The following is a 27,323-nucleotide window of genomic DNA, read 5'->3' as shown; positions in this document are numbered from 1 at the left end:
ATTTCAGAAATTACTGTATATACTCGAGTATAAGCCTAGTTTTTTAGGCTGAAAAAGTCCCCCTCGGCTTATACTCGAGTCAAGGTTACTTATTATTTTACTGTTATTATTATTATTTTCATTTCATTTATTATTGTATTCTATTTATTATTATTACATTTATCATTTTAATCTATTATTATACATTTATTATTTTACTGTATAATTGTTATTGCTACGTTCATTATTTTACTCTTTTTATTATTATTGCTATTATTACATTTGTTATGTTGCTCTCTTTATTATTATTGGAAGGATATGTAAGTACATTTACATTGAAGAAGGTAAATAATCATTTAATTAGAGTTGGACAGTCTTATCGTAAATTACCCTTTTTGTAAATATTCAAAAATATATAACCTGATTCCTCAATTAATGTAATTTAATTGGTATCTATTTTTAGTTTGCAATTTACCAGTAGCTGCTGCATTTCCCACCATTGGTTTATACTCAAGTCAATACGTTTTCCCAGTTTTTTGTGGTAAAATTAGGTGCCTCGGCTTATATTCGGGTTGGCTTATACTCCAGTATATACGGTAATTATTTCCTCCCTTTGGGCACAGGTCACAGACATCACAGGATACTTAATATTTAGTGCAAAGAGTCGTCATGGAGAACCCAGAAACTCTAGAGCAGGGGTCCTCAAACTTTTTAAAAAGAGGGTCAGGTCACAGTCCCTCAAACTGTTGGAGGGCTGGATTATAATTTGAAAAAAACATAAATTAATTCCTATGCACACTGCACATATTTTATTTGTAGTGCAAAAACATTTAAAAACAATGCAATAATTGAAAATGGAAAACAATTTTAACAAATATAAATTTATTAGTATTTCAATGGGAAGTGTGGGCCTGCTTATGGCTGATGAGATAGGATTGTTGTTGTTGTTGTTGTGTGCTTCCAAGTCATTTCAGACTTAGGTTGACCCTGACCGAGGGCCGGGTAAATGACCTTGGAGGGCCGTATCCGGGCCCCCGGGCCTTAGTTTGAGGAACCCTGCTCTAGAGAGAACCTATTAAACAAATTTATGAATAATCAAATCTGCCAAAGTTAAATCTGTAAATGTGGAGGACCAACTGTAATAAATGATATTTTTTCTTTCAGCTCAGAACTTGATTTCTTGAAGGAAATCATACAGACGATGTGACTGAAGAATCACTTCATAATATATCTACCTACTAAGCATCCAGAACCTGGAAGTTTCTTCTTAGATGGCTACAACTCCTAGGTAGCTTTGGCTGGTAAATTCTGGGAATCCTAATAAAAAAGGGAGTTTTGCCAGTTCTGCTTGAAGCTTGAAATTATCTTCAAATATACCCTTTTCTATCTATCCCTGTCAACTGAAATGAAGTGCGGTTACTAGAGAAAGGGCAACGTTTTAATGGCCTTTTCAGCACCAGGTGAAACCTCCTCCCTTCTGCTCTGAGAATTCTGAATTTTGAATCCACTGAACTTTGGGTCTGTTGGGATGTTATTAATGGTGCCACATGCTCTCTCCACCTCAAACTAGTATTCTGAATGTCCTAAACCAGATCTTTGTGATCATTGGGTTATTGTGAGTTTTCCAGGCTGTATGGTCATGTTCCAGAAGCATTCTCTCCTGACATTTTGCCTGCATCTATGGGAAGCATCCTCAGAGGTTGTGAGGTCTGTTGGAAACTAGGAAAATTGGATTTATATATCTGTGGAATATCCAGGGTTTCCAAAAGACCTCACAACCTCTGAGGATGACTGCCAGATGCAGGAGAAACATCAGGAGAGAATGCTTCTGGAACATGACCATATAGCCCTGAAAACTCACAACAACCCAGTGATTCTGGCCATGAAAGCCTTTGACAATACTTTGTGACCATTAGTTTTAACAACAACTCTTTCAAATCATCTAGAGCAGGGGTCATCGAACTTTTTAAACAGAGGGCCAGATCACAGTCCCTCAAACTGCTGGAGGGCCGGATTATAATTTGGAAAAAAATGAATGAATTCCTATGCACACTGCACATATCTTATTTGTAGTGCAAAAAAAAATTAATACAATACAATAATTAAAATGAAGAACAATTTTAACAAATATAAACTTATCAATGGGAAATGTGGGCCTGCTTTTGGCTGATGAGATAGGATTGTTGTTGTTGTGTGCTTTCAAGTCGTTTCAGACTTAGGTTGACCCTGAGCGAGGGCCGGGTAAATGACCTTGGAGGGCCGTATCCAGCTCCTGGACCGTAGTTTGAGGACCCCTGATCTAGAGAACTGCTACTAGGTGGCATACAGATGTGATCTTAGTAACATTCTGGCAAAGAATGGCTTCAGGACAGTTCTTTTTGCATTAGTACCTCTTGGTGAAGTCCTTGAAACAGAGCCGTAGCTTATTGTGGTGCCGGTACAGCTTGGGGTCATCCGGGATCTCAGCTAAGAACACCTGTGCCACTTCCAGAGGGCCCTGAAACACAACAGGTCATGAGATCAAGTTGGGGCATGGAGTCCAGACTCCATTTCATGCCTGGGAGAAGAGACAAGGGTCTTCAAACCTCATCACCTCCCACCTGGCACACAACAGTGTCTGGCACACAATCTGATCCTCTATTCTTGTTATGATTATGTAAAGGTTCTTCAACTCAATAACAGGCTCCATTCCTTTGCTCTCAGCATCAGTTTTAACCTGAACTGTCTTTTCTGAGGATTAGACTCTGTTCTCACCTCACAGGCTTTACATGTTTCCTAGCTTGACATAACACCCACTCTTTGCTCACAATGAAGCGCTATTCCTATTAAAGCATCACCTGGTTGACTATGGTGCCCACACATCCCTGCAGCACCATTTGCAACATTTTGCCATCGGGTGGATCCTGGTGGGTGGCAAAAGCCAGCTCTTGAGTCTTCTTCTGCATGTCCTCAATGGCTACCTCAATTGGGATGAGAATAATCTGAGGATAGAGACCAAACAATGGAAACACAAATAGTAAATGTCAGGAGATTGTTTCTGTGCACCTGAGGATTTGTGCTTCATTTTGAAATAATACAAATAATCCAAATCAAGCAAAGTGGAATTCTATGATCCACATACATTATACAAGCTGAGCATATCTGTTTGATCTCTTTATTGTATGTATTGTCGAAGGCTTTCATGGCCGGAATCACTGGATTGTTGTAGGTTATTTTGGGCTGTATGGCCATGTTCTAGAGGCATTCTCTCCTGACGTTTCGCCTGCATCTATGGCGAAACCTCTGAGGATGCTTGCCATAGATGCAGTTGAAAGGTCAGGAGAGAATGCCTCTAGAACATGGCCATATAGCCCAAAAAAACCTACAACAACCTCTTTATTGTAGTTCCTTCTGCAGTATTCATTGTTTTGCATGATAGGCTCTGGTTTTGCTAGTCACATGGGAGAACAGCTAAGACTCCTTCTACATTGCCATATAAAATACAGATTATCTGCTTTGAAGTGGATTATATGGCAGGGTAGACTCATATAATCCAGTTTAAAGCAGATATTGTGGATTATCTGCTTTGATAATCTGGATTATATGGCAATTTAGAAGGGACCTATGAAGTTTTGCAAAACAATGAATCTAACTGGGTTGCTGTGAGTTTTCCTGGCTGTATGGCCATGTTCCAGAAGCATTTTCTCCTGACATTTCATCCACATCTATGACAGGCATCCTCAGAGGTTATGAGGTCCAACTACTCCTCATATTGTCCAGCAATGGAAATACTATGTAATCACTTCTCTGGCCTTGAGAATTCAGAGAAGTCAGCCATAGCAGAGCACCTGATGAACCAACCTGGACACAGCATATTATTTGAGAACACAGAAATGCTGGACCACTCTCATAACCACCATGTCAGACTACACAGAGGAGCCATTGAAATCCACAAGCATGTGGACAATTTCAACAGAAAGGAGGAAACCATGAAAACGAACAAAATCTGGCTACCAGTATTAAAAAAAAACTCTAAAATAACAACAGCAAAACAACAGAGGGAAAACAATCAGGGACATCTAATTACCTCTCAACAAAAGATTGCCCCAAGCACTGCCAGGCCATCAAATGCTAATCAAGGTGGTCATTTGAAACATTCACACCTACCTCCAGCAGACAAGAGTTCTTTGTTCCACCCTGGTCATTCCACATATATATAAACCCTTATTCCTAGTTCCAACAGACCTCACTACCTCTGAGGATGCTTGCCATAGATGCAGGCGAAACGTCAGGAGAGAATGCCTCTAGAACATGGCCATATAGCCCGAAAAAAACTACAACAACCCAATTCAGTGTCGGTTGCACATGTAATTTTGAGCAAATTTCCACTACTGTAGAAACTAAAATGATTTTCAGTATGTTGAATAGCAGACTTAGGCCCCTTCTACACTGCCATATAATCCAGATTATCGAATCAGATAATCCACATTATCTTCTTTGAACTGGATTATATGAGTTTGTATTGCAATATAGCCCAGTTCAAAGCCATAATCTGGATTTTATACAGCAATTTAGAAGGGGTCTTCATCAAGGAAGAATGATTCTCAACAAGTTGAAACCCATACTATGCACTGCAGTCTGTATTCTTTACAACTGCTGCCCCAAAAGTCTCAATGCCCCCTCCATTTTCACATGCCCTCCTTCCCATACACCCCAAAGTACCTCTTCCTTGTGAATGACATTGATGCGTGTTTTGATGTAGGGGAAAGCATGGGAAGTGGTGAGCAAAGTTTTGCGCTTGAACTGCTCATGCAGGTCACCATGTGCTCGCCCATCCAATGTGAATGGCGTACAAAACATGAAGGTGCGGAGGTTGTAGTTCTTGTCAAAATATGTGACCCGATCCTTTAACTCATATGTGTCGAAAAATGGTTCCACATATGTCAACTGGATGTATGCCTGTGGCAGGAAAGACAAAACAAAACAGGTAGCAAAAAAAATCAGCAACCGATCACCTTGAGCTGAAATCGTCTCTTCAACTACCAATAGCAAAACAAAACAAAATTACAAAATAATTTATTTTTATTATTTATTTACTTTATTTCTATACCGCTTTTCTCAGCCCTCAGGCGACTCAAAGCGGTGAACAACATCAGTACAAAATATCACAAAACAATTATCACATAAATCATTAACATCAATATAACAGTCATTAGCGCCTCAACAGTAAAATCAGAATCCAGTCTCGTCATCCATTATTCCGTATTCCTATGTTCAATTACACTGTTTAATCAAATGCTTGTTCGAACAGCCAGGTCTTCACTTTCCTCCGAAACACCAGCAGGGAGGGGGCCGATCTGATATCTGCAGGCAGGGCGTTCCACAGCCGAGGGGTCACCACTGAGAAGGCCCTGTCTCTCGTCCCCGCCAAGCTCGCTTGTGATGCAGGCGGGACCGAGAGCAGGGCCTCCCCAGATGATCTTAGTGTCCTAGTCGGTTCATAGGAGGAGATGCGTTCGGAGAGGTAAGTAGGACCAGAACGACGCTCCATGCAGTCATGCCGGCCACATGACCTTGGAAGTGTCTACGGACAACGCCGACTCTTCAGCTCAGAAATGGAGATGAGCACTACACCCCATTGCTTTAAAAAGGCTCCTCTTTGTGGATGCAAACTCTTCAAATATCTGTTACTAAAAGTTATACTGCCCATGTTAATTGGGGGATTCTGGGAGTTGTAGACCAAAACAGAACTCCCCCAAACTTTTCAGGCCTCACCAAAAATGTCCAATGGCCAACCTCAATCTCTCTCCCACAGCTCCACAGTCTGTTATGCAATTCACTTCCAAAGCACCAGGAACATTTTTTGTAGATAAGTCACAGATTGGTGCTTCAGTGTCTCTAGTGACAAGTTGGATAAACAACACATTCAGATGCAAGGGAGAAGCTACCTTGTTGGGATCCAGCTTTGCTTTGTCAACAGGGTTGGAGCCTTTGATGATTTCTACCATTTCATGCCCAAAGCGCTCAGCGTAAAATTCCTGCAGAGGGAAAAGAGACAAGGAAGTGGTCTGAGGCAAAGCAAAAGTGACAGTGAAAGTTTTGGGTGTCTGCAGCTGTTCAAACCAAAGAAAATTCCTTGCAGCTGTCATGGAGTGAGAATTACTCCTGCTTCTCAGGGCCAAAGTAGACATTGTGTTTATTTATTAAATATAGACTGTGCTGAGAAGAGGCAGGATACATTCACATTTTACATTTAAAAGTGAGCATGTGTGATCAGGAGCAAGACCTACCTCTTTTATTGTTTACATATTTAAGTCATTTTCCCTGGCTCAGCTCAGACACCAGAAAAAGTGAGGAGGAGGAAAACAGTTTCAATGACTTGAGTGTAGCAGGATGCGGTGAGGGCTTCTCCTAAACCTAGCTTATTTTTAAAGAAGTAGGCTTATCCTCTCCCCTAGTTGCTAACTGGGCAAGTGTGTATTTAACAACACATGAATATTGCGTGTCAACCTTCAAATGGTGGGAAAGGCCTTAGGGCCCAGGTACTGGGATGTACATAGGCCATGGTTGAGGAACTCTGTGGCAATATTCACCAGCACAACTGACCCCACAGCTTTGGCTGTGCCTGGATGACACGTGGGCGACACCTGGGACACAAAACAGGGGTATCAAGTGGTTGTAGGTTTTGTATCGCCATGTTCTAAAAGCATTTTCTCCTGACATTTTTCCTGCATCTGTGGCAGGCATCCTCAGAGGTTGTGAGGGGTATCGAGGCTAAAGACAAAGAGCTGGCTAGAACTTGCATACATTTCCAAGGATAAGAGACTACAGGGGGACGGGGTGGGGATGCGCAATTACTGTATTTTATCACAACATGGTGAAAGGGAACTTCTTAAAAGTTACAGCTTTCTTGGTTTTTCAATAGCGTTTCAATTACCATTAACTACTATATTGTAACTACTATTTTGCCAAGATTATGGCAACAAGAATGATTGACAACTGGAAAATAGAGGGAGAAACCGTGGAGGCCGTGACAGACTTTGTATTTCTAGGCGCAAAGATTACTGCAGATGCAGACTGTGGCCAGGAAATCAGAAGACGCTTACTTCTTGGGAGGAGAGCAATGTCCAATCTCGATAAAATAGTAAAGAGTAGAGACATCAGATTGGCAACAAAGATCCGCCTAGTCAAAGCCATGGTATTCCCTGTAGTAACCTACGGATGTGAGAGCTGGACCTTAGGGAAGGCTGAGCGAAGGAAGATCGATGCTTTTGAGCTGTGGTGTTGGAGGAAAGTTCTGAGAGTGCCTTGGACTGCGAGAAGACTCAACCAGTCCATCCTCCAGGAAATAAAGCCCGACTGCTCACTGGAGGGAAAGATACTAGAGACAAAGTTGAAGTACTTTGGCCACATCATGAGGAGACAGGAAAGCCTAGAGAAGACAATAATGCTGGGGAAAGTGGAAGGCAAAAGGAAGAGGGGCCGACCAAGGGCAAGATGGATGGATGGCATCCTTGAAGTGACTGGACTTACCTTGAGGGAGCTGGGGGTGGTAATGGCCGACAGGGAGCTCTGGCGTGGGCTGGTCCATGAGGTCACGAAGAGTCGGAGACGACTGAACAAATGAACAACAACACTATATTGTATTCTCTACAGGATGAGAAGTGACAAACTGAATGCTTAGGAACAGAGTAGCAAAATATTAGCAGAACTGTCATCGCAGGACTAATCAGAATAAAACTTTTAAATGAAGAGAGAAGATAATAGATGTTAACTGAAAAGAATCTCTGCTTTCCCTGATTTTTGCGGTTTGAAATTTTACCTTGGCATTTTAATGATGATATTTTTAATTATCTTTTAACTTAATCAAGTTTGAATGCATGTTAGTTCACTATTATGGGAGTCTTAGGATAGTGACTATTGTCTATTTGTGTATGTTTCTATTTTTAACGTTGATACGGTCAGTGGACTAATCAATGAACTTTGCTTTTTTTTTTTTTTGCTTTTTTTTATTTTCACCTGTATTCTAATGGCTTTCTCTAGTCTCTGTAGGATCACTTTAGATAGAAGTGGGCAACAGTGGTGATTCAGGGACATTTGGGGGGGGGGGAGGGGGGAGGTGGAGATTCCAAAAATGCATAAAACACCAATAAAACTATCTGAAATGGGCTGGAATTCACTCTTCTGAATATTTAACAATGCAAAACGAGAGGGACACATTGACAATTTGTTTAAAGGGGGATTTTAAAAAAACATAATTGGCTGCGGGTCAAGGATCACAAAAAAGGCCAAATTTGGTCCTGGCAATGTACTTTATCCACTCCTGTTTTAGATGGCAAACTCTAATTGGGGGGGGGGGGGGGGGGAGAGTAATATTTTGTTTAGTTGTGCATTTATTCATTCACTACAGAAACAGTCTAAACACAAAATAACAAGTAAATTAAAGTAAATAACGGCTGCTCTGGCCAGAGCAGAGACAGAGGGGAGCAGAAGACATTTCCATCTTGTCTTTACTAATAATATAATACAGTATATTGTATATATATTTATAATATTAAAATGTAATACAATATAATACTAGCAATAATGATACAATATTGTAATTATAATTATATATTTACATTACATGTAATATTACTAATAATATTACAATATAATGGTATATTGCAATATAGTAATATATAATACTGATATTGTACTATGCTAATAATATAATATATTGTATGAAAATATATATTGTACACCGCTCGGAGTCCCCTTCGGGGTGAGAAGGGTGGCATATAAATGCCGTAAATGTTGTAGTTCAGCATGATGGTAATGTTGCTAGTACTGGTAGGAGGGAGAAGAGGGCTGCGCAGGTGCTGGAAGAAGAGCAGCAGCGAAAGCGGATTAGAGAGATAATCATGGCCCCAAGTGATTCTGAAACCTTTGAGGGCTTCTCCGACTGTGAAATGGGGGATGGGGAGGAAAGCAGGGGAGTCAAGCAGGCTACTCGCAAACAAGAGTCTGACGAGGAAGCTCAGAGGAAGCGTATTCGTGATATACTTACCGCTCCTACAGAGGACGAGGATTTCATGGGCTTTGAAGGGAGTGATGGGACTGAGAGTGACATGGGGGAGGAGAATGGGCTTGATTGGACTCGTGTACAGGAGATTAGGGATATTTGTACCCAACCCACCTCTAGCGATGACTTTGAGGGGTTCATAGAGGAATGGCAACCGGGGAGCACTTGGCAAGATCTAAGTCTTGACAGACACTGGCAGAGGTGGAGGGATGGGCGCTCAGGTTCAGCTGCAGGGAATGGGGCAGCTGAGAGCGATGATGAAAGGGTGGGGAGCACCTCATCTTCTGATGAGGAACTTTAGGATAAAAGTGAGTATAGTTTGCATGAATCTTTGCAGAAGGCAAAGTGTTTTTTTCGGGGTGTGAATCTTTGTTACTGCCAATTCTCGAGCTTGGGTCCTTGGACTACAGATTCCTGTGTTCCTGTGTTTACTTCTTGTGATTCCGTGAACCACGACTTTGACTCTACTGCTTTGACTTCGGACTGTTTTGGACAATGCGTTTTTGCCTCTTGGACTTTGTCAACTTGCTTGCATCGTGCTATGACTTTGGACCGTTTTTGTTTGTCCCTATTGTGCCTTTGTACCTTCTGTGAACTGTGTGAGCTTAAAGCGGATTGTGGAATATCTTAGTTAAACCGGATTATACGTCAGGATAATCCGGGTTATATTTCAGTTGCTTTTTTCACCTTATTTTTGATATCAACGCTTTATTTGAACCCAAGGCACTGAAGTAAGTGCTTCAAAGACTATTTTGTGACCAATAAAACTGTGTTTGGACTCTGCATCTTATGTTTGGCTTCTTTAAGGCTTCTGGGTCTTGACAGAAAGTATATGGAAATGTACTAATTAACACCATCAACTGAACTGACCCGAGCCCTATGGTTACCCTGCCCTTTTCTACACATTCTTGTCCCTCCTGCACGTTATTACATTCCCGCCACACTTGGTTCAATTGCTTGTCATGCATCTTTCAAGGACACTTTCACTCTTACCTCAAGTCTGTGGGATATTTCTGCCAATTTGGTGATGGAGGGCTCCTTATAAACGAACTCCTGCTCGTCCAGGTCTCCAAACTTGGAGCCATAAAAACCAACCCGGAAGTATGTTCCAAACATTCTCTACACGACCTACGGAGATGGATTGGGAGATACCATGAGAAGAAGTAGGCAGTTTGTACAGTGGCAGTAAAAACACAAATTACTAAGCCAACAACCTAACTTATGCCCAGAGCTCCTCATCCCTGGAATTTTCCATATTCAGTAACAAGTAAAATCTAGTGCTTTTTCATCCTTGTTCCCATTTTAATTAGGTCCATGAAGACCCACCACAGTGACTATTAAGATGATTTAGGATGTTCGCTTGGGAATAAAAGGCAAAGCCTGAAACAACAAACTGCAATTTATGTAACGACAGGCAACAAGTTACCCTTTTGGTGAGAGCAGAAGGAACAAAGGTGCAACAACAGTACATTTCAAAAGTAAGAACCTTATTGAGATAAGTAATATCTTAGTAGCTTTCACTAGTTACTTTTAACAAGCAATTTAAAAATCCTTCTGACATGATTTTTTCTGGTTTCTTTATCATTCCAAACCACTATTCAACCCCAATGCAATGAATTATATTTTTAAAGCACCACAACTACTAACAATGAAGTACTCCCAAAACACAATATATAAATAACAGGGAGAATTTGCTCTGAAAAAGTAATTTTCCACTGATCAGGCAAACATCACAGCTGTCCCCCCCCTCCCCCCAAACCAAAAATGGTTTGCTAGATAAAGTTCAGCTGTTTTAGTGCTTCCCCTGAGGATTCCTCCCAAAATCCTTTCTGATGAGTCTGATGGTTCTCTGTAATTCATATGGGCTAAGTGGTTCTCTGCTCCTTCTTGCAAAATTTCCACTGAGCTTCTACTTACCGAGTCATGGGAGGATTGAGAAGAATTGCCCGGATCAAGTAAGTTACATGGAAAGCAAAACAAGAAAGAGGCATTAGGAAGAGTATGTCACATTTTGGAAGAAAGCCAATGCCACAATGGAATGGGGCAGAAGAAGCAGAACTTATCAATGTTTTGTTCTATAAAAACCAAGATATCACTAAGATCAACTTTTATATTACAGTGATTATTGTTGTTCCTAAGAATACGCAGATAAATATCCAGAGACTTCTAACTGGGATGTAGACCATCACTTGCACAAACACATACACACCACATCCCCAATCCTCCATGTTTTCTGGGCAAATGGGAAAAGCCATAACTCGCTCATAGGTGCCATATTTGTACACATCCTATGGTTAGTATCTCCAACATGGCTGGTACACCCTTCTACACACACTGTGCCTAAGGCAGTTTTATGACTCAAGTGAAGTTGGAAAAAGTCTGGACAAATAAAGCAAAAAGCTTTTTTACTTCCCTAAAGATTTCCCTAATTTCTTACATTAAATTATATACAGGTAGTCCCCAAGATGTGAACAAGATAAAGTGTATTTTATGTTGTAAGCCGCTTTGGGTCCCATGAGGGAGAAAAGCGGGATATAAATAAAGATTGATGATGATGATAAGATAAGGTTCTGTAGGCTTGTTCTACCTCCAACCTTACACTTAAAAATGTACCTGTTCTGACTTGCAAATTCAACTAGGCTGGAGATACACTTTATATATATATATATATATATATATATACACATACATACACACACACACACACATACATACACACACACCAGCTTTATATCTATATAAATAAAAATGTAATGTTTGTATTTATATTTAATGTTTTATTTATATTTAATGTTTTTATTTATAACCTCACTACCTCTGAGGATGCTTGCCATAGATGCAGGCAAAACATCAGGAGAAAATGCCTTTAGAACATGGCCATATAGCCCAGAAAAACTTACTACAACCCAATGTAATGTTTGTTTGTGGGATTAACATAACTCAAAAACCACTGGACGAATTGACACCAAATTTGGACACGAGACACCTAACAACCCAATGTATGTCCTTCACTCAAAAAAATTGATTTTGTCATCTGGGAGTTGTACTTGCTGGGATTTATAGTTCACCTACAATCAAAGAGCATTCTCAACCCCACCAACGATGAAATTGAACCAAACTTGGCACACAGTTCTCTCACGACAAACATAAAATACTTGAAGGGTTTGGTGGGTAGTGTCCTTTGGTTTTGGAGTTGTATTTCACCTACATCCAGAGAGCAATGTGGACTCAAACAATGATTGATCTGGACCAAACTCTACACGAATACTCAATATGCCCAAATGTGAACACTGGTGGAGTTTGGGGAAAATAGAATCTTGACATTTGGGAGTTGTAGTTGCTGGGATTTATAGTTCACCTACAATCACAGAGCATTCTGAACCCCACCAATGATAGAATTGCGCCAAACCTCCCACACAGAACCCCCATGTGGGTCACAGCAACGCGTGGCAGGGGACGGCTATATATATATATATATATATATATATATATATATATATGCATACAACGCATACATATACACACGGCTAATATATATATATATATATATATATATATATATATATATACACACACACACACACACACACATACACACACACACATGCTTTGGATAGCATAAGTAAAGGTTCATATGCCTGTGGTGTTTGTTTTGCTGTATGTGTTAAGAAGATTTCACGTCACTTTCTGTCCCTGTGAGAATTGGAATCTGAAAAATTTGGCTTGTTGTGGAAACAAGGATCGGTGATAAAGCTTCAGTGGAGACACCTTTTCTCCATGACTACTCTTCCAGGAGTGAATTTCCCTTCCAAGAGGTAGAGCACTCTTACTTCCTGTTGTCTCATCCCCGTTCTTAACTATGAGTCCTTTGTAAGTTGGATGTTTGTAACTCGTGGATGCTTGTACAATTATCAAGGTGATCGCTGAATAAGGGCGATACCAGAACAGCTGTAAAGGGAAACACCCTCCTGATGCTTTGCAGAAACAACTATGGACATACAGTACAACATTTCAATGAAGTTCTCTCATCAATAAGATCTTTTAGGGACTGGTTGACAATTAGGGATTTTCTTCTCCTGCAAATTCATTATTGGCCTTCTGACAAACATATTTGGGACTACATTGCTGGGATTATTTCATTCACCATCATTGCAGTGTTTCTGCCATATGCTATCTACCTTTATCCTTTAGGGAACAGGTAGGAATATACTGAATGCATGACTATTTAGATGCCTTCAAGGCACATGGCATTCAAAAAAGTTCTTGTTCAAAGGCTTCACAGATATTCTCACATGCTCCTTGCTCCCAAACAATCTCCCACATCCTTTTCTGATTTTCCAAGAATGAGAGCACACGTATACACATAGAGCCTCTTTCTTTCTCTCAAAGTAGAGTGAGAAGGCTGCAAAAGATGATATATATCCTCTGAATTCATTTCTGTCATTTCGAATGGAGAAGTGCATAGGACAAGAGAAGTTGCACTAATAAAGCCTGTGATGCCAACCCATTATATTCCATCAAGTGCAACTTCTAGGCAATGGTTAGAGCTGTGGATAAGCTCCAAACAGATAGTTTTGCAGGGGCTACTCCTTCTGTCAGAAAAGACCAGGAAGCAGGTTCTGAATCCTAATTCCTTGCTGCATAGAGTCAGCTTCCAATCAAAATAACAAAGGCTTGCAATCCTTGTATAAACAGATGTGGGGGAGCAGAGAATAGAAGCTGCAAAGATACTGAACAAAATTCCCACCATTGTAATAACACTAGCAAACAATTTAATTGGCATGCCTGTGAAAGGTGTTGTCCATACCAAAAGTTCCATTGGATGCTCCTCCTAGCTATGTGTTTTAACTGACCATCCCCATTAAGGCTGTTTCACAACTCCATAAAATAAGCTAGATTAGTGGAGCTATGGTTAACGTGCTCCAAGTATGTGTGGTCCTAGGTATCAGTGGAACTGCTCACTCTCCATTCTGTGGTTCCCTGGAATATTTAACAGACAGAGCAAAATGCCCCATCTGCAAACTGGTGTGGTGGTGTTTTCCTTCCCCACTGGAATGGTCCCAGGAAAACAGGAGGCCAGGGACTTATCAGAATGGATTTTTAAAAAAGAGCTGAACTTTGTATTGTCGAAGGCGTTCATGGCTGGAATCACTGGGTTGTTGTAGTTTTTTTCGAACTATATGGCCATGTTCTAGAGGCATTCTCTCCTGACGTTTCGCCTGCATCTATGGCAAGCATCCTCAGAGGTAGTGAGGTAGTGAGGATGCTTGCCATAGATGCAGGTGAAACGTCAGGAGATAATGCCTCTAGAACATGGCCATATAACCCGAAAAAGCCTACAACAACCCAAGAGCTGAACTTCCACAGGATGCACAAACGTGGCAGTGGCAGCATCAGCAGAATGTGTGAAGTACAGGAAGCTGCATGCAGGACACACTCCAATAACAAAGAGGCATTCCTAGCCAATGCCACTAAGCATGGCAAAATGGTATGAAAATAGACAGTTTCTTGCAATGTGACCACATGGTGTTGAAGAAATTGCCCAGTGCCAGCATATACCAAATATACTAAATGAAGCAATAGCAGAAAAGCTAGAGGATCTCTGCAGGGTGCACAAGTCCATTCTCCAGAAATCTTTGGGGTTTTCCTGTCACAGCGATGCTCCTTCCCGAGATAGCAGTCCCTTGCCTGTAGTCTTTTGCCAAATCAGGAAGTGATTAAAGTACAAGAAAGATCACAGGCAAGGGACTGTTATCTGGGGAAGGGACATCATTGTGTGGCAGGAAAAAACACCAAAGGTTCCTGGAAAATGGGACTTGTGTACTGTGCAGAGATCCTCCTAGCTTTTCCCTTTGCATATTAACATTTTTCCCAGTTACAAGGGATGGCTATCACATGCCCAGGCCTTGTGTGAGTACACAAATAAAACACCTAAATGATCAATGCAATTATATACATGTATGTAGATATTTTTCCCATGTAATTTCAATGATGTTGCTTGTTGTTTATGTTTTGGTTTTATTTTGATGTAATATGTTGTTTGGGCTTGGCCCCATGTAAGCCGCTCTGAGTCCCCATCAGGGAGATGGTAGCAGGGTATAAATAAAGATGATGATGATGATGATGATGATGATGATGATGATTATTATTATTATGTAGCAGAAAAATCATAGAATCATACAGTTAGAAGAGAGCACAAGGGCCATACAGTCCAACCCCTTGCCATGCAGCAAAACACTATCAAAGCACCACTGACAGATGGTCATCCATAGTTATAATACACACCTTCAAAGAAAGAGACCCCATCACATTTCAAGGCAGCATATTAAGAAAGAAAATGGTGCAAATGTAGGACTGATATCCTTAAAAAGACCTTGATAGTTGTGTGTATTATAACTATGCTGATCTGTGTCATTTTAAGGCAAGCACACAGACTTCCTTGCGCAGGAAAAACCTAGGACTCCATTCTTTGTTCTTGGTAACTGTGCTTTAAAAGGCCAGCTAGAGAAAATATGCAAACACAAGAAGGGCAGAAATGATTTTAAGTATGACATCATGCATAATCACACAAACACGGTTATAGAAAAAGCAAGATGTATTGTAGCCTACCTCCCAGCCAGAGGCCTGATTGACAGAATAAAGAGGTGAAGCAGGGGGACAGAGAAAAGGGGAAGAAGAAGAAGGTTAATTTATATGAAATTTTGAATGCTCTAGCCAAAGGTGATCACAGCTTAAGACCAACCTGAGTAGCCACTGCTTAATCTGAACATAACAATGCATTTTCTTTAAGAGTAAGGGAAAAGTGTGGGGCAACTCTCCGCATCTGCTCCTGCAAGCATTTTTCTTGGAGACCTTACATTAAGCCCAGTGTCCTTCATGATCAATGTAACCATGAAGGAAGGCTTTTAAAGATGTCAGCCAAGATCATATACCAGATCGGTCTGAACACAGCACACAGACAACCAATGTCAGATTCTGAGGTATCCTATGACCTTGGATGGTGTGGGGACAAGTTGGTTAAAAATGAGCATGGCTACTGTCAGATGCTAACAGTTTTTCTCTTGAGCTGGTTGATTCTGTCTTCATTTGCCGAGTAATAAAATAAATCTGACAGAAAACTGTGGCATTCCCTGTTTAGTTCAAACTGTGTTAGAAGAGATTCATGTGTTTTGGCTTTGAAGATAAGGTTAACCCATAAGGCCTTATTTCTACCAAAGAGATGTAAGTATAAATCCTAGAATATTCATAAGCCACCGAATATTCTGAAAGCTGTGATCAAAAGAAGTATGGGTTTCTTAAACCTGGGACTGTCCCATAAACCTGAAAGTATGGCAGATATGGGTATTCTGGTCTCCTAAGTGCTCCTTACATCTCTGCTGCCTTTTCTGCCCTCCTAATATTGGAAGGGGTTTTGAGAGAGGCCGGCGTAATGGTCTCCATCTTGACAAACAGGGTTCATGTTACTTCTCCTTGTACTGTCAGAGGGCCAGAATGTCTTTGATGAAATTCTAGTTCAACTTTCCGTCTTGTAGCAGGACTCTTCACATACCTGAACACACCATCCTCAATCACATTTAAACATGCCAGAGATTGGGGAAGGAAAAGGACAAAGCATGCAGGAAGCAGATGCCCAGTTCAGACAATTTTCCCAAGAAAAGATTTCTTTTTAGCTTTGACACTCAAAGTGGCATTATCCAGCTTTTTGGTTCCACTTCCAACAGGGTCTGACCTCAAGATTAAATTAACATTTATTTCTTCTGACATGGGTAGTGAAATGGGCGTACAAGCAAGGCTGGACAAGTACCCAGAAAAAAAGAAGTTCATATGGGCTTCCTGCCTCTCCTCCCCCAAAATAAGCACTGCCAGAAGAGGATGCTCTCACTCACTTGGTTGGTGATTTTGCTGAAGGCGTCCTGCAATTTGCCATGCAGCACTGCCAGCTTCTTGAAGTCACGATTGGCTTCATGGATGGGAATAAGGATCTTGTAGACCTCATTGACAGCTTCATAAAGTCCTCCCTGAGGGAAATGAAGAACATGGATCAGGCATCCCCTTGAGGCACCGAGCAGACATGGGCTCTTGAAGAGCAAGCAGCAAGACAGCAGAAGCAGCAGATGGGAAAAACAAGAAACAATGGAGGAGTTCCGCTTGGGGCCTGGAAGCATCTAGCAATTTTAGTGGGTATCAAACAGGGAAATAGAGGGTGGGAAAGTAACTTTTTCATATAGAAATCCCACAAAATGTGTGAAAACACCCCACTCCAACAAGTAACACACTACTTGCAGTATTTCTTATTTCCTCTGTTGTTCCTTGTAAAATAGCAACAGAAGGTAATATTGTATTGTCGAAGGCTTTCATGGCTGGAATCACTGGGTTGTTGTAGGTTTTTTCGAGCTATTTGGCCATGTTCTAGAGCAGGGATCCTCAAACTTTTTAAACAGAGGGCCAGGTCACAGTCCCTCAAACTGTTGGAGGGCCGGATTATAATTTGAAAAAAAGAAAACATGAATGAATTCCTGTGCATACTGCACATATCTTTTTGTAGTGCAAAAAACACTTAAAAACAATACATTAATTAAAATGAAGAACAATTTCAACAAATATAAAATTATTCGTATTTCAATGGGAAGTGTAGGCCTACTTTGGGCTGATGAGATAGGATTGTTGTTGTGTGCTTTCAAGTCGTTTCAGACTTAGGTTAACCCTGAGCGAGGGCAGAATAAATGACCTTGGAGGACCGCATCCGGCCCCTGGGCCATAGTTTGAGGACCCCTGTTCTAGAGGCATGCTTGCCATAGATGCAGGCGAAATGTCAGGAGAAAATGCCTCTAGAACATGGCCATATAGCCCGAAAAAACCTACAAAAACCCATGAGGTAATATTACTTTGCTTCTAACTGCCATTTTTGAGGGAGGCCACAAAGGAAAACTGAAGTGTTTTGATGGGGTAGAGTCCACAAAAGGGGCAGGGGAGATTATTGGCCCCTGTCTCCCCACAGTTGCCCTCACCAAAAAAGGAAGTAGAAAGCTTCAACCTGTGGTTAAGATGCCATGTTCCTATGACACCTGAAGCTTTCATGGAGCCATATCTGATGTGCTTGAGACACTACAATACCTCCATGCCCTAAGCCCAGTAGGCAAGGTCAAGCCACTGAAACCATCAAGAGGCTCTGTGCTAGAGGTAGCCCTGATAACACAAACCGGCTTGGACTGGAATGCCTGGAGGATGAATGGAGGAACTTTCTGGATCTGAGGGATTGGGGTTTTGGGACTGAAACCAAGAAATTGCCCACGTTTTCTTTTATTTGTAACTTTGCTGTATAGTAGTAGTAGTATAGTAGTAGGGCCACATGTTCAGTCCTGCTCACCATAGTAAACGAGGAAGCTGCTTGTTCAAGTAACCCTACAAGGCCTTGCTCAGTGAAGTACTTTCCGGAACAGATGCCCTCTTCATCAGGAGAGAGGATGTCATCTGAGACAGCAGACTCTTCCAGCACATTGGAAGAGATATTCTTGGAAAAAGAAGAGAAGTTACTGTAAGAAGACCAACAGTCCTCCAAATATTTTTACCATGTCAGGAGTGACTTGAGAAACTGCAAGTCGTTTCTGGTGTGAGAGAATTGGCTGACTGCAAGGACATTGCCCAGGGGATGCCCAGATGTCTGATGCTTTACCATCCTTGTGGGAGGTTTCTCTCATGTCCCCTTATGGGGAGCTGGAGCTGACAGAGGGAGCTCAATCCACTCTCCCTGGATTTGAATTGGTGACCTGCCAGCACAAGGGTTTAACCCAAAGTTTCTCAACCTGGAGGTCAGCACCCCTGAGGGGGTCGCGAGGGGGTGTCAGAGGGGTCATTGAAGACCATCAAAAACACAGTATTTTCTGTTGGTCATGGGAGTTCTGTGTGCCAAGTTTGGTTCAATTCCATCGTTGGTGGGGTTCAGGACGCTCTTAGATTGTAGGTGGACTATAAATCCCAGCAACTACAACTCCCAAATGTCAAAGTCTATTTTCCCGACTCCACCAGTGTTCACATTTGGGCATGTTGAGTATCTGTGCCAAGTTTGGTCCAGATCCATCATTGTTTGAGTCCACAGTGCTCTCTGGATATAGGTGAACTACAACTCCAAAACTCAAGGTCAACGGCCACCAAATCCTTCCAGTATTTTCTGTTGGTCATGGGAGTTCTCTGTGCCACGTTTGGTTCAATTCCACCGTTGATGGAGTTCAGAATGCTCTTTGGTTGTAAGTTAACTATAAATCCCAGCAACTACAACTCCCAAGTGACAAAATCATCTCCCCCACCCCACCAGCATTCAAATGTGGGTGTATCAGATTTTTTTGCCAAATTTGGTTCAGTGAATGAAAATACATCCCGTTTATCAGTCATTTACATTACGATTCATAACAGGAGCAAAATAACACTTATGAAGTAGCAACAAAAATAATTTTATGGTTGGGGGTCACCACAACATGAGTAACTGTATTAAGGGGTCGCGGAATTAGGAAGGATGATAAACACTGGTTTAACCCATTGTGCCAGGGCTCCTCCAGTTGGACAAGGCATAAATGTAGATCATCAAATGAGAGGGTGGAGAAAGGGTGGCCTGCATGTTGTTTGCAACTTTCAAGAATGTTTCTCTGGATCCCTCTAATGCCCTGTCTACTCCCCAATTTGGTGGAGAAATTTTATTGTGTCCATCCTGATAGTTTAGAGTTAGGGAGTCCTTTTTTCAACACCAGAAGTGACTTCCAGTTCACTTCCTGATTCAGCAAAAGGCATCTGCTTAATTTGGTTTTTAATGTAACATTTTTTTCAACAAAAAGCAGACTAGCAAACAACCAAATACATAAAACATTAGGCAAAATACATAGAATTACAGATAACTATCCCTGCACCCACAAAAACAAAACCATACAGATATTTTTTCTTAATATAAAAAGCAACCCCAACTAATACAACATAGACGACAACAATCACCCTCCCTACAACCTTCTGCTAGAGTGCACCTTGTTTAGAGGGAAAAGATAAACCACAAGCTAGAACTTGTGTTCATTCAGTTCTGCCATAGAGACAGCAAAACTGAGGTGGGCACATCAAGCTCTGAGGCAAGAAAGGAGGGATCATGACTTGACACAGAAAAGCAGCTCTTGCCCAAGGGTTTTCTACCGCTACCCCATCCTCTTCTTACCTGGAAAGTGACACAGCCCACAGGTAGGTAGCGACAGTCTTCTAGCATGCTCAGGTATTCGGCTACCAATGCAGCAGAATGCACCAGACACTGAGCTGCCTCCGCGTGGTTCCCTCTTTCCGAGTGCTTTGCTGCCATGTTCTGCAACCAGGTCAACCTCAGGTCTGGTGATGTCTGGTACCCCTTGGCTATCCTGAGAAGTAGGTGACAATTATGGACAAGAGCCTTGTGTTTTATGGAGGGGCTTTCCCACTGACTCTGCTTAGGATGACTTGCTTCATTTCTGCTCTGGCCCTTCCAGACAGGAGAAGCTTTATTTTTGAAACTCTCTTAAACTTGTTTCACAAGCAAAGTGCTTCCCAATAAAGTAGCTGAACTTCCCCTAAAGGAAATAAAAGGAAGGAAGGAAAGAGGGAAGGAAGGAGACAAAAGAAGAAGTAGAGAAAGGGGAAGGGAAGGAAGTAAAGAGAGAAGGAAGGATGAAACCAAAGAGCGAAAGAAGGAATGAAAGAACGAGGTAGAGAAGGAAGAAAGGAGAGAAAGGGGAAGGGGAAGAAAAAGGAGGGAAGGAATAGGTAGGTACCTCTCTTTCATAATAGTCCAGATATCTACCTCTACTTTGAAAATTCTTACTATAGGCCACAGCAACACGTGGCAGGGTACAGCTAGTATTCCCTAGTATTGCCATGCTTCCCTCCCCTACACACCTGTCTGGCCCCAGTGATGTAAAAGTACATACAGTTATCTCTCAATGTAAGGCTGCTATCCTACCAACTCCCAGGTCAAGGCATATATCTATTTTCAATACATGAACAAGTGAAAATGGTAAGAAAAAAAACCTTATTTTACTCACTCTCAAAAATCTCAACACCCCTTTTGAGAAAGCAAGGCTGCTCCAAAAACCAGTATGTTTGTTGCTGATATGAGATTTGTTATTATTATTATTATTATTATTATTATTAACATTATTTATACCCTGCCTTTCTCCCCATGGGCAGCTAACAATCCCACACTAGACAAGTTTCAAAAGTGGCATAGAAAAGCTAAAAAAAAATTAAATAGTAACAGTGTGGTAAAAACAGAATTAAAATACAATAAATACACTTAAATGGCCTTTAAAACTCATAGCCTCACTCCTAATCTCCTTGAAGCTTGCCCCTCTGTTGCCTCAAGTTTAAATCTTAACTCATCCTCCTGGTGAGTAATTAATTATCCTAGAAGGAAGTGAGGCCTCCACTTTTCTCTTCTGCTTTTCTACCTGTGTCACTGGCTACTGTCTCACCTGTACATCAGGTCTATTAACATTTCAGGATCCTCCTGGTGTTCCTTCATCTTTACTGTATCTGTCAAGATCATGTGCAAGTTGAAAACGAGGTCTTGAACCTACAGGGAGAGGAGGGATCAATTTCTATTGACAACCACAAGGCACAAAAACATGGTCACTTCTACCAAATAAGATAAGTGGTATGAATTTGAGGAGGGATGTTGAGGACATTGAGTGCCCCTTGTGTGGATACATGTAAACAGAATCAAGGTGAATTCCTCTTCTGTTCTGACTCTATGAGCAGGTTTGAGTTCACCTTAACCATCCAAGTCTCATTTCATGGCTTCAAAGCCCAATAACTTACATTTGAAGGTGGGGAAGACATCAATATTTATTGGAAAATAAGCTGAAGTCTATTTTTTGTATGTTCACCATGTATGGAAAAGGCAGACTCAAGAATCTAAGAATGCCACCAAATAATTAGGATTTTTCCCAATTTAGATATCCAGTAAATGTTAATATCATATTCACATTGAATAGATGCTCAAATAGGAAAAAGATTCATTTTTCAGATACAGGATTCCTTATTTTCCCAAATCAGATTTACATTTAATAGCTCCATTCGAAGATACTATATTTCTTTTGCCATTTTTCATATTTGACAAAATAATTTTATTACCTAAGCAACTCAAGTGATTCAAAGTACCGTATATACTCGAGTATAAGCTGACCCGAATATAAGCCGAGGCACCTAATTTTACCACAAAAAACTGAGAAAACGGATTGACTCAAGTATAAGCCGAGGGTGGGAAATGCAGCAGCTACTGGTAAAAATAGATACCAATAAAATTAGTATCAGTAGGTTATATATTTTTGAATGGTAATTTAAGATAAAGACTTTCCAACTCTGATTAAATGATTATTTACCTTTTTCAATGTAAATGTGCTTATGTATCCTTCCAATAATAATAGAGTAACATAATAAATGTAATAACAACAATAATAAAAAGAGTAAAATAATGAATGTAGCAATAACAATTATACAGTAAAATAATAAATGTATAATAATAGAATACAATGATAAATGTAATAATAATAATAAATAGAATAAAATAATAAATGAAATGAAAATAACAACAACAACAACAACAACAACAGAGTAAAATAATAAATAACCTTGACTCGAGTATAAGCCGAGGGGGACTTTTTCAGACTAAAAAAAGGGCTGAAAAACTAGGCTTATACTCGAATATATACAGTAAATATAGTCCAGTATATTTAAATCTAATTTCTCAGTTTTTGTAGACCTGTATCGGAAAATACTGATCAAAAGATTCTTTAAAATTCCAACATGTAATTTGATGGCAAAACTAGGCACTTCCTTTCAGTTCCTTGCAAAATTGAAAACCTATCCAGCTACCCATATTCATCATGAAATACAGAGACTGCAGAGGACCTGAAACCTATTTGTTCTACTTTAGTTGATTTAATAATTAAGAGACACTTGCTGAATAATTTATTGTTAGAGCTTTTCAAAAAACCAGAGGAAATCAACAAACCTGTTCTATGTAGTGAAATATTAAAAGTTTCCTTAATCACAGTTATAAGTTGGATAATGTATTTACATTTTTTTTTGTTGTGTCAGGAGCGACTTGAGAAACTGCAAGTCGCTTCTGGTGTGAGAGAATTGTCTGTCTGCAAGGATGTTGCCCAGAGGACGCCCGGATGATTTGTTTTTATCATCCTTGTGGGAGGCTTCTCTCATGTCCCCATATGGGGAGCTGGAGCTGATAGAGGGAGCTCATCCGCCTCTCCCCGGATTCGAACCTGCGACCTATTGGTCTTCAGTCCTGCCGGCACAGGGGTTTAACCCACTGCGCCACCAGGGGCTCCACTTTACTTGCATAATAAATATCCAAAAGGCACCAGATCCAATTTGATCTTGGAGACTAAACAGGGTCAGCCCTGGTTAATATTTGGGTGGAAGACCACCTAGGAATACCAGGTGCTGTAGGAGACATTTTGAAGGAAGGAACAGGCCAAATCACCTCTGAGTATTCCTTGCCTAAGAAAACTCTATTAAATTAATGAGGTCACCATAAAGTGACTTGAAAGCACAAGCACACATACAATGTTTGGGAAGTTACTTCTTACCCTCCTTCTGAAGGACTTGGCTCATCTTAATAAACAATATTCACTGTTTTGCAGAACAACTGTACAGGAATTTGTTTCCCTACACATGAACTTGGGAGGGAAGTTTCAGATTCCCTTGATATACCGGTACCTTCCAACACTTATATATCTAATTATCAATAGGCTGTGGTAATCAATAGGCTGAGCATGAAGGCAACATGACTAGCGCATCCATGAAGAACATGCATCCAAGCTCACAAGTGCCGTGATTTTTTTTCATTATTTACCTTTACAATAACCACACAGGCACTAGTGATTCCTTTCACATAAAATATATCTATTTTGTATGAAGCAACACATCACAAACAAATAACAAATATTACTCAAAACTGATAATAAGCTCTTAAAGAAGAAGGCAACAGATCTGGAAAACCCAAAAGTGCTTGAGTGTTTGTAAGTGCAGTTTTTTTCTCTGGGTCTGCTAGAATTGGCACCTGCTCAGCAAAGGTGGTCTCTCGCAGCTCTGGGTCTTCCTCTGCATAAGTCAGGATGGTCTTTAGCGAGCGCCTCAGGTGCTCCTCATTGAAGTTCTGTGATGTTCCCACAAGGGAAGACAGGGACATGGTCACCTGCATCTTCACCCTGGCAAAGTTCTGTACAACAAAAACACAACAGAAAATATTCACTACTGTGAAATGACCCACACGAGCACAAAAAGTATTTTCTGGCTTATAAGACAACTTTTTGATCCTGGAAAATCCTTTCAAAAGTTGGGAGTCATCTTATACGTCGGGCACGGGTTGGCGGGGGTGAAGGAGAGCCCCCGTAGCTGCAGCACTGCGTCAATCCGGCAGAAGACGACAGAATGCCTTCCCGGAGCGGCGGCTTAGAAGGCAGTTGCAAAGCCCCCTGGGCACGCAGAAACAGCGGCGGCATACCTCAGGCTGTTTCGTTTTGCTGCTGCTGTTCCTGTGGGCCCAGGAGCGCCTCTCCTCCATCCTGCCAACCGGCCATTGAGCGAGCAGCCTCGGGAGGGCCCTCCATTGCCCTCTCAGGGGTGGAGGGGGACTCCTCAGGCCTGCAGGAGTAGCAGCAGCCCAGCAGCAGCCCGATGGAGAATGGTGGAAAATCCATGCCTGCAAATGCCTCCTGGGCCGTCGCTCCATGTGTAGGCATAGTAGAGCTTTCCATCCTGCCTGTTGGGGTGTTGCTGGGCTGCTGCTAAGCTGCTGCTGACTTAGTAGGCCAGGTGGGGGTGAGGGGCGGGGGCTCTCCACCCTGCCACTGTGTGAGCGGGCCCAGGGGTGGAGGAGAGGCACCCTGAACCCGCAGGACCAGTAGCCTGGCAGAAGATGGTGGGGGCCCCTCTGTGCCTACAAATGCCCCTTAAGCCGCCACAGTGTTTGCAGGTGCCTCTCAGGCTGTTGGAGTTCAGTATACTCTACTGAAGGAGAACTATAAATCCAAGCAGTTCCCAAATGCCAAGGTCAGTTTTCTCCAGATCCTTCCAGTATTCTCTGTTGCTCATGGGAGTTCTGTGCGCCAAGTTTGGTTCAATTCCATTGCAGGTGAACTATAAATCCAAGGAACTCTCAAATGTCAAGGTCTGTTTTCTCCAAACTCCACCAATGTTCAAATCTGGGCATACTGAGTGTTCATGCCAAGTTTGATCCAGATCAATAATTGTTTGGGTTCACAGTGCTCTCTGGATATGTGAACTACATCTCCCATTAATAACTGTCAATTCCTCCCAAACTGCACCAGTCTTTTCTGTTGGTCATGGGTGTTCTGTGTGCCAAGTTTGGTCCAGGTCTGTAATTTGTGAAGGTCTTAGTGGTCTGTGGAAGTCATAGGTGAATTGGTTGAAAGTACTGCAAATCCCACCATCCGTTGTCCAATGTTCTCCAATCATTGTTTTTGTGATGAATCACCTATGTTTTAATTATGTTTCATTTGTAACAATGAAAGTACATCCTGCATATCAGATATTTACATTACAATTTATAAGAGTAGCAAAATGACAATTATGGATTGTGTGATTTTAATAATGGATGTAATTGTTTTTAAATGTTTTTCTTTGGTTTGGATCTCCCTCCTTCTCTCTCCCCCCCCCCCCTTCACAGGGTGGGAGGAAGAGGTGGAAGAGGGGTAGTCTTATATGGTGAGTATATCCCAAACTCTATATTTTAACTGGAAAAGTTGGGGTCGTCTTATATGCCCAGTCGTCTTATACACCAGAAAATACGGTATATTATTTTTCATAAAGGATCACTGATATAATTATTCAAACAGTAATTGATTTTTTTTCAATTTTATATAGTAATAATAAGATAACAATAATAATAAAATAGCAAAGCTAATGGGCTAATCCATTAAGGGAAATTCCTCAAAACTCAGATGTAACAGACAGTGTTAACTATCAGGAAAATAATTATAATTATAATTAGCATTACATACAGTATAACTTCCATATACAAAGGACCAGTATCTGTGGTTTCAGTTATCCATGTCCAACAAAATATGTTCTCTATAGGCATTTTCTAAATTCTTCAGCATGACTCAATGGATTATTGGACCAGAATTCCTTCATTTCAGTAGGGTTCACGATTATTCATGGTTTCATGTATACATGCAAAGTCCACAGTATATCCCCACAGATACATGGGTTATACTGTGTTGTAATGCAAATAAATAGTAATTCCAAGAGGTAGATTTCAATATAGTTAAGCGAGAAAAACACAGGCAGGGAAAGACAAATATTACAATGGCAATATTCCAAGGTTCACTGGAGATTCAATTAACTCCTAGAACTGGGGAGGATTTGGCCCTACTTCAGAAAGCATCCTCCTAGCAGAAATGACTGCAAACTCCACTTACTCCCCCCAGTCCTTACATTGCCAATCTCGAAGTTCTGTCGCATGAGAAGGTAGAGGGAAGTGCTTGCATGAGTCCGGATGGTGGCCACTCTGCTACTGCAATGGCGCAGGAGACGCAGACAAAGATCAGCACACAATTCCGTGTCTTCCTCAAAAAGCATTTCTGGGAACTGTAAGCATGATGTTGAATGTGATTTGATTTAACAATGACAACAATTGCTTTTCCACTGCGCACAGACAAGGCATCGTATAACAAAGGCATAAAAACACAATCGTTTGATTACTTTTGGGGGAGGGGGCACACAAGGTTTAATATTAAAACTCTTAGATTTTGACACGACTTTGGGAAACACACAAAGTAAAGGCTGTTCTTGACTGACAGAAAAATGATTGAAGTATGCTTTGGGATTAAGTGACAATGTGGGGGAAGTTTTACAATATCCTGGAGAGAAAGGCACCTCCAGATTATTTATTTATTTCATTTCTATCCCGTCTTTCTCAACCCCCGAAGGGGGACTCAGGACGGCTTACAATGGGCCCCACTCCGAAGCCATTACACAATAAATTACAAAATTAAAACCACAATTAGACATAAAAGCATAATTAACAATACATAAGCCATCGTTAAAACAGTAAAACAGTCTCATCAGCCATATCGTCATTCCAGTCACATTCCCTTAAAGTGCTGCTTGTATCTATTGTCTAAAAGCCTGGTCCCAAAACCATGCCTTGTTTCTTTCGAAAAACTAGGAGGGAGGTGGCTGGTCTTACCTCAGTTGGGAGTGTGTTCCATAGGTGGGGGGCCACCACCGAGAAGGCCCTGTCTCTCGTCCCCAC

The 27,323-nt window shown here is 41.2% G+C and overlaps 1 protein-coding gene across 6 annotated transcripts in view; it reads right to left on the bottom strand.

Moving 5' to 3' along the window:
- The window catches only part of DOCK6 (dedicator of cytokinesis 6), a 141,713-nt gene that overhangs the window by 4,285 nt on the left and 110,105 nt on the right, over window positions 1–27,323 (bottom strand). For 4 of the 6 annotated variants that reach the window (XM_060763545.2, XM_060763546.2, XM_067464045.1 and 1 more), the window contains 12 exons: window positions 26,504–26,656; window positions 24,105–24,263; window positions 21,496–21,596; window positions 20,214–20,406; window positions 18,390–18,533; window positions 16,909–17,040; window positions 15,632–15,646; window positions 10,016–10,141; window positions 5,907–5,996; window positions 4,681–4,917; window positions 2,817–2,960; window positions 2,370–2,476 (listed from right to left, as the gene is read on the bottom strand). In XM_060763545.2, coding sequence (XP_060619528.2) covers window positions 2,370–2,476; window positions 2,817–2,960; window positions 4,681–4,917; window positions 5,907–5,996; window positions 10,016–10,141; window positions 15,632–15,646; window positions 16,909–17,040; window positions 18,390–18,533; window positions 20,214–20,406; window positions 21,496–21,596; window positions 24,105–24,263; window positions 26,504–26,656 — 1,601 coding nt within the window. Of the gene's footprint in view, window positions 1–2,369; window positions 2,477–2,816; window positions 2,961–4,680; window positions 4,918–5,906; window positions 5,997–10,015; window positions 10,142–10,611; window positions 10,932–15,631; window positions 15,647–16,908; window positions 17,041–18,389; window positions 18,534–20,213; window positions 20,407–21,495; window positions 21,597–24,104; window positions 24,264–26,503; window positions 26,657–27,323 lie in introns of those variants that run through there. The other 2 variants (XM_060763544.2, XM_060763547.2) reach the window with 2 other exon arrangements.

This window comes from Anolis sagrei, chromosome 2, assembly GCF_037176765.1.
Source record: "Anolis sagrei isolate rAnoSag1 chromosome 2, rAnoSag1.mat, whole genome shotgun sequence".
Lineage (NCBI taxonomy): Eukaryota > Metazoa > Chordata > Lepidosauria > Squamata > Dactyloidae > Anolis > Anolis sagrei.
The sequence above is the reverse complement of the archived record's forward strand: the minus strand, read 5'-3'. Positions and strand labels throughout refer to the sequence as shown.